The 13267-nt window shown below is 34.2% G+C and overlaps 1 protein-coding gene across 13 annotated transcripts in view; it reads right to left on the bottom strand.

Annotated features, from left to right (window-relative positions):
- DLG2 (discs large MAGUK scaffold protein 2) overlaps window positions 1-13267 on the bottom strand; it is a 1976108-nt gene that overhangs the window by 1932886 nt on the left and 29955 nt on the right. For all 13 annotated transcript variants that reach the window (XM_049098993.1, XM_025419434.3, XM_025419437.3 and 10 more), the window contains exon 2: window positions 2632-2763. In XM_049098993.1, coding sequence (XP_048954950.1) covers window positions 2632-2671 — 40 coding nt within the window. In that variant the 5' untranslated portion in view covers window positions 2672-2763. The remainder of the gene's footprint in view (window positions 1-2631; window positions 2764-13267) is intronic.

Raw genomic sequence — 13267 nt, 5'->3', positions numbered from 1 at the left:
CAGAAACTGTAGAAGCAAAGAGGGAGAAAGTTAATCAAACAGCTCATCATTCCCCATGCTTACATATCCTATTTACCATAAGAGGAATGTATCTTACCATAGGATTTTATATTCTTCTTTTTCTTTATTTTTAATTTTTAAAGAATGGACACATATTACTTTTGCAGTCAGATAAAGTTCTACTTTATTTTTTTTAATTTTTATTTATTTATGATAGTCACACAGAGAGAGAGAGAGAGGCAGAGACACAGGCAGAGGGAGAAGTGGGCTCCATGCACCGGGAGCCCAACGCGGGATTCGATCCCAGGTCTCCAGGATCGCGCCCTGGGCCAAAGGCAGGCGCCAAACCGCTGCGCCACCCAGGGATCCCCAAGTTCTACTTTAAAAGTTAAAAAACACAATACCTTTGCCATCACTTTCCACCCTATCACAGAATCCATTTATAAAATGCTTTAATGCACTATAATAATGGTCAAAATTATGTAGACAGAATTCTGTCCTCACAGATTGTACCACCTAAGTACATGCTAGTGTTTGAGGTTTTTTTTTTAAGCATATGATGGAGGACCACAGAAGAAGGCTAGTATTAATTTTTGAAGTGATGCTTTCCATCAGCCAAGAGGTTTGGTTTCCTGGTAATATGATACTGTAATATTTGGTACTGTAATATTTATTGCAGTATATCTTGTATTAATAATATTTAATTTACTATCCATTTGTACTGGAGTTTCTACATTATGATTCCCTTCTATTTCTAGTTAACTGAGATTTATACAAGGTATTTTTTTTTTCAATGTATTGGCTATCTGAATATCAGAACAATGGGTGAAGCCACTATGTTCTGTTACTTGTAACAGAAAAAAAAAAGGCAGGTGGTGGGATAGCAGTTAGTTCATCCAAACAGAAAGTTATAGACCATAAACAATACTCTATTTATCAATAGCTCCCTGCTTTTCCTTTTATGATAATCTAATCCATTTCAGGATGCACTGGGCTACATGGTTTTTCTTCTTTTGAGTCCTTAAAGAAAATACAGAGTAAGAACACTCAAACATTCAATAATAATAAATTAGCAATCAGTATTTAGCAATACATACAGAATTGAAATGAAAATTATGTTTTGTTGTATAATGTTGCTCTATTCTTTACGGTCTGATTTATCCCAAAATGGCTTTTAAAGACTAGCCAAAGCAAATCCATCCATTCAAAGCTGGACACCAGGATTACTTACATAATAGCTTTTTACAGATTATTGTTGCCTTTCATTTTATTAGAGAAATTCAAACTACACTATCGGCTTTTTGTCAAGATATTTATCACTCACCCAATACAATGGCAAAATTCAATTCTCTATCATTCATTCACACTTTTATTCCTCATGTAATGATACTGTGATACCAAATGGTGACATTACCAAAGTATAGTGAAATTATCTAAAGCATCCAACAATACTCTTCCTAAAGCAAGCTCTCAAAAATTCAAACTCTCAAAAGACTTGGTCATTCTCCACAAAACACATCAATCACACAAACCTACTTAGAGATATTGCTGTTCAGTTAATGGCCTTTACTAATTATCAACTAGAGGAAACTATTAATTTTTAATTAAGAAATTTGTAGTTTAAAAATGTGGTTTAAAAATACTATTCTCTAATGATAGGATTTACTTAAATTCTGTAAGACTCCATTTAGAGTTGTTTTTATTTAATACCAGCTAAGATGATTATAGTTATTTGTGTCATTAATTCTTACCAGCCACAGAAAAATATTTTAAAGAAATTAACCCACAGGCAAAATAATCCTATAAAGCTTTTTACTTCTATTTTTATTCAGTAGATGAATTTTAAATTTTCAAAATTTAATGGTTTTTTTTAATTATATTCACACCCTAAGTGGAGTTTTTGTCAACAAATATAGACATGATAAAAACAGGTAAAATATTTTCAAAATTAATCCTCATAACCCCTCATAAGTACCCATTTTTAGGTTTTGTATCCATAACCACCAGACCAGAAAAAGTAATGATAATATCCAGCAGACTCTGTTATTCTTTAAAATGAACTATTTAAGCATAGTAAAATATAGTATAATTGAGTTGGGGTTTTTTATTATTTAGTTAGTTGATTGTTTACTTAACTGAGATTTTCATCAATAAACTTTTCAATTTGGATCATAAACTTTCATAAGAGAAGCAAAAGTTGAAAAGAGTATTTTAATTTTGTTTTAAGAAGAGAGTAAAAGGAGAACTATGATTCTAACTCAATAGAAATGACCCATTGTTTTTGTGCTAGCCAATACCTTCTCTAGAGGAAAGCAAATTCCTTCTCCAGCATTTGTCCTCAATTTTTTTCACAACTAACTACTTAGGTCTCTTCCTATGTAAACCTTTCTTCCTATATAAAACAGTTTCTTTCCATATTTATATTTTTAATAACCAACACTTTTTTTTTCTATTTTATAAAAGTTATTTTATAGGCTAGCCTTAAATAAGAAAAAAAGAAATCTTTCCTTCCACTGTCAAGGAAAATTACTCATTTTAAATTTGGTTAACATTAGTTTTTTTGACCACATTACTTAACCTATTAAGCCCAATTCTGATCATTAAAATGATAAACAAATGTTTAATACATACCCAGCAAAGCTTGGAATAAGCTGCTCTTAAAGATACCCATCACCTTTTTAACAGCGTCTTTCAACTGCTGTTCCTCTGGTTTCCTTAATTTTTTGCAGTATTCTTCCAGTAATGATAAAGCTCGGTCAGTATCTGAAAAACATGATTTTAAAATTCTATCTCATAGTTCTAGAAAAATAGAAATCTAATATTAAACATGAAATATATGCAAAATAATATATATAACTTTTCATTATAAAATACATTTATTTTTTTTAATTTATTTTTTATTGGTGTTCAATTTACCAACATATCGGGATACCTGAATGGCTCCGCTGTTAAGCCTCTGCCTTTGCCTCGGGGCGTGATCCCGGAGTCCGGGAATCAAGTCCCACATTGGACTCCCTGCATGGAGACTGCTTCTCTCTCTGCCTATGTCCTCCCTCTCTGTGTCTCTCATGAATAAGTAAATAAAATATTTTTAAAAATAACAAATAAAATAATAATAAAATCCATTTAATCAATTGATTCTCAATAATATTTTTATTGATTCTTGCCTAGTTCTTACAATCATAGCCAACATATGGTTGTAATTGATGAATGAGAAGTTCCAACATAAATACTGGTTTATTTTTTTCATTATATTAATAAGATGAAAATTAAATAATATGGCTTATGTGATAAACCTCCACTCCATCAATTTTGTGATTTCTTTGCTGAATCAAATAATTTTTGAATAGTGTACAAATACTTCCTCAACTTCTATGCTAACCACAGAAACGACTTCTATGTTAATTACAGGGACATAATATACTTTATTTGAGAGAGACAGAATGCACACACACATGAGTAGGGGTTTGTGAAGGAGATGAAAAGGGAGGAAGAGAGAGAATCTTAAGCAGACTCCATGCCCAGTGCAGAAGCTTGATGTGGGGCTCAATCTTATGACCCTAAGATCATGACTTAAGGCCAACCCAAGAGTTGGACACTGACTAAGCCACCCAGGCAGCCCAACATAATATACTTTTAACTTGCAATTGCATTATTAACATTTTCTTTATCACTTCTTTTTAGCAAAACAATAAATGAACCCCTGATCTGTAGCATTTGTAATTTCTGAGGTGTAAATATTCCCACCACGGCCAATTTCAAGATGCCAAAGTAACGTCATTGAACACAGACTTAGGAAGATACACACCAGCACATCATTACATAGCTTTAACACCATACACATACAATAGATGCAAATAACCTCAAGAATATACATGGCATCAAATGTAGAAACATATTAGGAAGTGGTGAGCTTTGAGTATGTATTACTTTTATTTTTAATATAATTTATTTAATGTAAGTTTACATAATTTAATTTTTAAATGGCTATGTTTAAACCACCTAACATGGGGATCCCTGGGGGGCTCAGCGGTTTAGCGCCTGCCTTTGGCCCAGGGTGCGATCCTGGAGTCCTGAGATCAAGTCCCATGTCGGGCTCCTGGCGTGGAGCCTGCTTCTCCCTCTGCCTGTGTCTCTGCCTCTCTCTCTCTATGTCTATCATGAATAAATAAATAAATCTTAAAAAAATAATAAATCACCTAACAAATTTGTTGAAAATTTAACAATAGGCTCTTGCAACCTAGTGAGAGCCCATTCCAGCACACCACTGCTTCCAAAGTAGCACTCTCTTCTGGCTTCGCTTCCTATATCATAGCTGCCTCTTACCTGGTTCCTTCTCATTCCTCAAGCATCTAAACATCTGGAGACTCCTCTCTATTCTTATATCTAGGTAAGTTTAGCTAGTCCCCTGCCTTTAAATATTATCAGAATCCTCAAGACTCCCAGGTTTGTATTTATAGCTCAGATCTTTCCCCTCAATTCTAGATTCATATCCAACTATACATTCAACATTTCCATTTGGATGTCTAATAAACATCCCAACTTGTCAAAACTGAACTCCAGATCATACCTACCTTTACTGTTTCTCCTACCGTGTTCTCTCTCTCACCCTTCCAATTTTTCAGCCCAGAATCCTCGGAGTCATCATTTATTGTTCTCCCTTTCTAATCCTCTACATCTAATCCATCAGTAAATTCTTTTGGCTCAAACATTAAATACCACCACTATCTTTTGCTAGTGCTACCACTCTGGTCCAGTCTACCAACATCTACCCCCTGCACTAATGCAATAACCTACTAGTCTACATGCTGCCACCTTTGCTCTCATGCAGACTTTTCTTAAACACAGCAGCCAGAAAGATCATAAGCCAGATGATGTCATCCCCAACACAAACCCTCCAGTGATTCCTCATCTCACTTAGCAGAAGACTACCTGTCTAATTTCAGCTATTACTCCTATCTTCTTGCCCAGTCTACTCCAACCACAGTGGTCACTGCTCTTTCTCACATCTAATAAGAACTCTTTTACACTAGGGCCTCTAAACCCACTATTCTACCTAAATATTCTTCCTTCAGATACCTATAAAGCTTGCTTGTTTACTTTTTTCACATTTCTGCTCCTATACTACTGTATCAATGAGGTCTTCCCTAATTTTCCTATATAACATAGCAAACCTCAAGCTCACTCCATTTAAAGAAAGGAGAATTTCAATAGGCAATAGCAAATAGAGAAGGATGTCACATAACAATTTTTTTACCTAAAAAGGTTATAAACATAAATGAATGTGGATGTATAGGGAGTCCTCCAATTTTAGAATAAGACATAAACATATGCTAATATATTTGCAAAGAACTTTAATTTTTTAAATGCTTTCATACTTTGCAGGATAAAACATTTTATTTAAATATAATATTTAAACTATCTGAATCAAGAACAAATATTTGAATCCACATTTTGACAATAGTTAAAAAATCAGCAATTTCCCTGAAATGATAGTGGCTTACTGACCTCACTTGTGGACCCATTCCTAATCACTACTGTAAGTAATCAACAACACCATAAATACAGTATGCCTTCTTCAGTACCTATATGTATCTTTGGGCTCTAAATTTCTGATTATCTCTAGTGCCTCAAGGTTTAGTCTTATTCATCCCTTCATTTGTTAGGTAGTCTTTGAAAATCTACTAAGTAGCAGACATCTTTTCTTTTCTTTTTACAATTCTAATTTTTAAGCTCTTTTTCACTTCTGTGTCACTTTTGTAGGTATTCACTTACTCTGATATTTTATTCTTGTAAGTGGCAATTCTTAAAATTGTATCAACAGCATTTCCATAATCACACCTATGAATGTAATTTGCTAGATAAGAGGACTAATTTACACAACACGTATTTACTTAGTAACTACCCAGGGAAGACACTGTATTGATTCAGAACAGCTAGATGTTCTCCAACCAACAGAGATTATGCTTCTCATCTCTGTTGATGAAAAATCTGGGGGACGCCTGAGTGGCTCAGTGGTTGAGCATCTGCCTTTGGCTCAGATCATGATCCCAGTGTCCTGGGACCAACTTCTGCATCGGGCTCCTCACAGGGAGCATGCTTCTCCCTCTGCCTATGTCTCTGCCTCTCTCTGTGTCTCTCATGAATAAATAAATACAATCTTTAAAAAAGAAAAATCTGACACACAAAATAAGATGCTAGAATATATGAATACTAAAAAAATGGTTAATGCGGTCATGTTTCTCTTAGACAATTGAGGCTTTTGCATGACAGCGTCTAGTGCTGGAATTATGGCTGCCCTTCTTGCTTCTTTTGATTATCAGTAATGATTACCTTCCTGTGTCAATTCCATTATGTCCTTTATCTCTCTCTACTTACATTCTTATATCTTATTAATGAAAACTTGAGCTTGAGGGTAATCTAAAACTAGGTACTTTTGCAAAGGTGAAAAAATTAAGCAAAAAATAAAAAAGACAAGATGACAAGGATCCTGTTGTACAAGACAAAAATCCCTAATCAGATGTTGACAAATTGAATAAAGTAGAAAGTTGAGATAATTATCCAATACAGCACTAATATTTTAATTGATACCAGTTATAAGTAGAGAATTTTTCACCTGAATTGCCAATATAATTACCTTAATTCTATTTTCTTCATTCTTAAAAAAAAAAATCTATCTTCATATGACTCCTCAATGTGCTAAAAGAAGGAAACTAAATTTGATTACCTAAAGACAGGCACAGGAGAGGGGGAATCATTTTTTTATTTTTTTTTATTTTTTATTTTTTTGGGAATCATTTTTTTAAAATAAAAAATTTTTTGCAGGAAATATGTAATGCAAAGGATATGGTGACTGTTATATAATTGGAATTATGGGTAATCATGTGTCTCTTAATTAAAGTTCAACTATTTGGTTTAAGAATAGCATTGCCAGAAGCTATAAATAATTTGGGACATGCAATTTAAATTTGAAACAGTAAATGACAATAGTGCTAACAAATGTACTTTTAAAAAGAAGGAAGAACTGACAAAATTATTTGCCACAACTTAAAAATAGAAAAATTATAGAATATATGGTATTGTTAAGAAAACTAAGTTGAGGGCACCTGGGTGGCTCAGTGGTCCAGCGTCTGCCTTCCACTCAGGTGGTGATCCCAAGGTCCTGGGATCGAGTCCCACATCGGGCTCCCCACAGGGAGCCTGCTTCTCCCTCTGTCTACGTCTCTGCCTCTCTCTGTGTTTCTCATGAATAAGTAAATAAAATCTTTTAAAAAAAAGAAAATCAAATCAAATGCTAAGTCTATAAAAAGACTTCAAAACAGCTAGATATTCTCCAAACCAACAGAGATTATTATGCTTCTCATCTCTGTATAAGAAAAATCTGAGGGATGCCTGGGTGGCTCAGTGGTTGAGCGTCTGCCTTTAGCTCAGATCATGATCCCAGGATGCTGGGATCAAGTCCTGCATCAGGCTCCCCATAGGGAGCCTGCTTCTCCCTCTGCCCATGTCTCTGCCTCTCTGTCTCTGTGTCTCTCATGAATAAATATAATCTTTTAAAAAAAAAAGAAAAGAAAAAGAAAACTAAGATGAAAGTATAGTAGAAGAAAAGGTGAACTTAATACAAAAATCTTGGAAAGTCATTAGAATAATGAAATTCCTTTACATAAATTTATGCAACATTTCTTACAGTTTAAAAAGAATTTTTACATGCATTATCTTTTCTGATTCTCACCACTAAGAACTCATATCATGTCTAGTATACATGAAAATGAAATCCATAGCAGCTTGTCCAAGAGCACAGAACTACTAAATAACAGATTTGGAGCTTAATGCTAAAGCTTTTAATTACAAGTATAGCATTCTCTCTACACTACCACCCTTAATCCTCCAGAAATAGAGTTGAGTAAATTACTATTAAAAAAAAAAAAAAAAAAAAGAGATCTCAGGGATCCCTGGGTGGCGCAGAGGTTTGGCGCCTGCCTTTGGCCCAGGGCGCGATTCTGGAGACCCGGGATCAAATCCCACATCAGGCTCCCGGTGCATGGAGCCTGCTTCTCCCTCTGCCTATGTCTCTGCCTCTCTCTCTCTCTCTCTGTGATTATCATAAATAAATAAAAAATTAAAAAAAAAGATCTCAGAATCAGACATAAATTGTACCAGTGAATTTTAGAATCTAGTGCTAAATGTTGAATTACTAATTTTCATGAGTTTAATTAACATAAAAATTCTATTTATAATATATAAATAGCCCTACCTTTAGAAGTCTGGGAGATCAATAATAAGAAGTTCTTTCTTTCATTTATCAGCTATTTACTAATTATCTATGTTCCAGATATTGGAAACTCAGTATAGGCAATATTCTACATTCTCAGAGATTTCTGAATGAAAGTAAAGGTAATTAAACAGGAAATTTAAACAAAGCAAAAGATTAAAATAGAGTGTAATAGTGCTATGGTGAGATACCAGGTACCATGGGAGGAAAGAAGCTAATGTCAGTAGAGACCATTTTACTTTGGCCTTATACTCAAGGAAGAATACTAGGCTCTGGAAGATTTTTTTTTTAAGATTTTATTTATTTATTGAGAGAGTACATGCATGCAAGCAGGTGGAGGGGCAGAGAGAATCCTCAAACAGACTCCCCACACAGAGCCTGACTTGAGGCTGGATCTCAGAATCTTGAGATCATGACCTGAGCTGAAACCAAGAATCTGACGCTTAACCATCTGAGCCAGCCAGAAGCCCCCTGAGATATTCTATTATACACATTTTGCAAATGAGAAAACTAAACTGAGAGTACAAAATAACTTGCCCAAGGCTACACAACCAGTGAGTGCTGAAACCAGGATTCAAATCTGATTTGGCACCAAAGCCTACTCTAAAATATTATACCATACTGAAATCTAACTTACTGGGAAAAGATCATAGTATTTCTTCTTTCTGTAATTGCTTGTAGCAATTATACTTCACTCTCTACCCCCCCCCAAAAAAAAGTTTTACTATACTTCAAAAAACATCTGTTGATATGGTATTTTCCCTGTTGAAACAAAAAGATACAAATTTTTACTTCTACCTTTCAGATAAGCCATGTTTTCAGATTTTCTATAGAATTGTTGAAGAGAACAATGGGGAAATTTCAATGTTAAGTAGTAATAAATAGAAAGGAAGACAATAGCAATTTTCACCTTCAGCTGAATATTGAAATATACCTTATTCCAGAGTTAAAACTTGGAACTTGAATTGTGGAAAAAATATCTGACCAGTCTTAGAGCAGATCTAAAGATTGCTATATTCTGTAAATACCGGTAAGCTTGTAAATTACTTTAGTTAGCATCAATGAAAGAGATAATACTCATAAAAAATGTTACCATAATCTATTTTTTTTAAAAGTACAGTATGGCATTTCCTGTCAGTAAGTAGATGTGTCCTTGCCATATCGGAGCAGGCTTGCTCCAAAAGCTGACCAGGAAGCTAGACTCAGACCACTGATAGAAGGGGACTCTGACTTTGAACCAAAGGAAAAAAAATATTCTGATTATAAGCATTTGTATATCACTTTCCTACTTACAACTTTTACATGGGCTAGATATTTTTATTTGGCCATCACAATAATAATCCTAAAAGGTGAGTATTATTAGTACAGTCATGTTTTAAGATAAGGAATTTGAAGCTCATTCTGTCAATTTTCTTTAGATAACTTAGCCAGCTAATGGTAAAGATTACATTCCATCCCTAGGCTCTTCTCCACTGCACTGTGATGCCATTCATTTGTTCCTATAACACCACACTCATATAATGAAAAGAACATTGGATGAGCTTCTGGTCCTAATTCTATCACTAACTTTATAAAAGTTCATATACATTATCTTATTTGGTTTTTTTTTTTTTTTTTTTTTTTTTTTTTTTTTTTAATTTTTATTTATTTATGATAGTCACACACACAGAGAGAGAGAGAGGCAGAGACACAGGCAGAGGGAGAAGCAGGCTCCATGCAGGGAGCCCTATGCAGGACTCCATCCCAGGACTCCAGGATCATGCCCTAGGCCAAAGGCAGGAGCTAAACCACTGAGCCACCCAGGGATCCCCTACATTATCTTATTTGATGTAGAAAAGAAATAGCATGTATTAAGGAGAAGGGAATATATTAAACCCCTTTTAGAAAAGGAAACTGACGTTCAGAAGAGCTACATGATTTTCATAAGGTCACCTGGTGGCATCTTCATAAGAAGGCATGTAAACTCTTGTACATGTAGGAGATTGGCACTTTGAGATACTAATTTTTTTTTCTCTCCCAAAATTTGCCCATGTTCTTTCTTCCCATTTAAGTAGGTACCTGGTTTTGTATTTTATTACCTCAAGGGAGGTATATGCCAGGACAAAAACAGAGTGATTTTTAAGTTATTCGAGTTTTGCTTTCCTAAAATCTAAACTCTCAGAATAAAAGAGTTTGTTATAGAGATGAAAGAAAGATTCGCAGGTATGGAGAGAGACATCTCCTAGCATCTTCCCAATCTAGATAAAGATTTTCTCAGATGAAGAAGAGAAAGAGAAGTCTTTGGATTCCAAGGCAACAAGGATCTAGGCTCTGCTTCCTTACAGCATTGCCTGGAAGGCAGAAAGAACTCAGTAAGTAGTGGCATCATAACTTCATCTAGGTTAAGAGAAATACAGAAATTCCGGGGGGAGGAGAGAATCAATGTCTTAGAAGTAGCAAATCACCATCAGACCAGAAAGAACTAGATAGTTCTTTCTACACACAAGAACCCATAACTTAGGGGTAAACTATTATATACGGGATGGTCAATAACCAGATTATACCCCCGTTCCAGGTGGAACTCTACCATGATTCCAGAAAAGTAGGGAAAACCTCAAAAATGATGGAAGTGATTTTGTCCACCACTCAGGGACTAAGAATCAAAAACAAGGTTGACCTATAGAAAATGAATGGATATTTCTTATAAACCTGAATTTATAGACTGAGAATTTATCTCAATGATTATGGAATCTTCTAGATGCCGGGTCTTTTAACTACTGGTTTAGGTTTTTCCCCACAATATCATTACTATTGATGATGATGATGATGATGATGATGATGATGATGATGATAGAGGTCATGGTAAGTTCAAGAGGCAAAGAAAATAAATAATGATCTGAAACAACAGCTTATCATCTCTCACATTGGTGTCTACTCGTCTTTTGTGTCTCATCTTAAATGTTACCTCTCCAGAAAGAAGTCTCTGCTTCCTCCAGATGAGGTTGAGTGTTCCTCATCTATGACATGACACTGTGTTAACCTCACCACATAATGCTGAAACTGCCTGTTTCCACACGTATTTCCTTAATAAATTTTAAGTATCATAAAGGCAGACACTGAATATCATCTCCGACTGGAAAACATGCACCTAGCACAGTCCCTGGTACATAGTAGGCACTCAATAAATCTTTGCTGGGTAGATAAATGATAGAATAAATAAATAGAAGTAAATCTACTGCCTTAAAAATATAACACATTTAGCTTTTAAAGAATTTCTGGTTTATTATCTATAAGGATTTTAAATAGAATTAATGATTTATTCCAAGTCTTATCACACTGTTAATGATAAAAATGTCACAGAGAAATGTCAAAATCTTATCTAAAAGAGTCAGAGCCTCAGTGACCAGCAAATGGTGTCATCAGAAGAAAGAGATATATAATTTTGCCATACCTACCCATAATCTTTAAAGTTCTAACTTAATTCGTTTTCACAGGACTTTCTACTTTATATACATCATTCCTCTTGGTCTTAAATTCTAAAACAAATCAGGTCAGAAGAATTGTTTCATAATGTAGGTGGTTTGGCCATAATTCTTGAAATAGCTTTGAGAAACTTACTAAAAAAATGAACCTATGCAGAAAGCTTATACTTGGAACTCAGAATGACTGACTGGACAGAAGAGAATGGGTAAAACTCATGATCCTTTGCTGACAAAGCAACCTACATTGAGGATACAGAACCCTCGTGCCTTGACTGATACAAATTCCTGAGCAGGAATTATAGCTGGAGAACAGGTCCTCATTCCCTAGTTAAAAAAAAAAAAAAGATTTTATACATCTTAGCCTTATAGTAAAAAATATTTTATAGCCACTGAAATGGTTACACAGTAAATATTAATGAGAGTATATAATGAGAGTATATAATTGAGAAAGATCATTCCTGTAGTTTAGTGAGTATATTGTAATAAAAGAGTGAGCAATTGATTGATTGGCTGATTAACAAAGGCATGAATGAGTAGAATGCCTTAATTCCATGTTTTAAAAATCCAATATTTTTTGAACATCTCCCCACTGATTAGACTTTTCTACTCAAGGAAGTAAACAATGATAGGCCTAAAGGAGAGAAAAAATATTCTACCATATATGGAACACTTGGGCGGTTTACCAAAAACCTAACAGTTCAAATATTTTGTTGTATCAAGTCATTACCATATCATTTTCACAATTTCCAATACATAAGAATTGTAAAATAAATTCAATTAACAGATAATTTTAATACGATGTCTATTGCTTGCTTCATAGCATACTCTTAATCAGTAGCAGAATACAAAATGTATTCTTTTGTTTCTCTCTCCAGATTGCCTTCTCTTTATGCCTCCTGGATTGACCAGTATTTTCTAACATCGAGAATCTGTGGCTTCATGGTTTCCAATAACTCTCACAACCAAGGTGCAGATGACCTTTTTGAGGGATTTTTAAATCTAAAAAAATTCTTTAATAAATTATCTATTTTACTTTTACTTACAGAAATTGGAAACGTTTGAAAACTATCTTTTCCTATCCCTCTCCAGAAATACTCAGTACTTAACTCTTTTGAGTTTTATTGGCTAGGAAAAAGAAAAAAACACAAAGGTTTCGAAATGGAAAAAGTGTCTGGATATAATACTGGTATGGCAAATATGAAAGTTCAAACAAATATAGTAAAATATATGCAAAAGGAATAAAACAGTCACTCGGGTACAATCAATTCAGGTACACATTTTCTCCCTTTAAAGACTCTGAAAAAAAAAAAAAAACCCAGTCCAGGAATTTAAGAAAAGCTAGAGATGTAAAGAGAATAAAGAGAATATATCCAGATAATGAATGGCAAATATAAATCACTAAGATACTATAAAAAAGAAATTAAGCCACAAAGTATAAGAAACAGATAATGAAAGAAGAAAATTTCAAATGAGGAAGGAATGAACAAAAGAGTTTTAAGGGCTCCATCCTCAGAGAAAGGAAGAAAAAAAGAAA

The sequence above is a fragment of the Canis lupus genome, chromosome 21, assembly GCF_003254725.2.
Source record: "Canis lupus dingo isolate Sandy chromosome 21, ASM325472v2, whole genome shotgun sequence".
NCBI lineage: Eukaryota > Metazoa > Chordata > Mammalia > Carnivora > Canidae > Canis > Canis lupus.
Note: the sequence above shows the minus strand (reverse complement) of the source record. Positions and strands in the feature narration are given on the sequence as shown.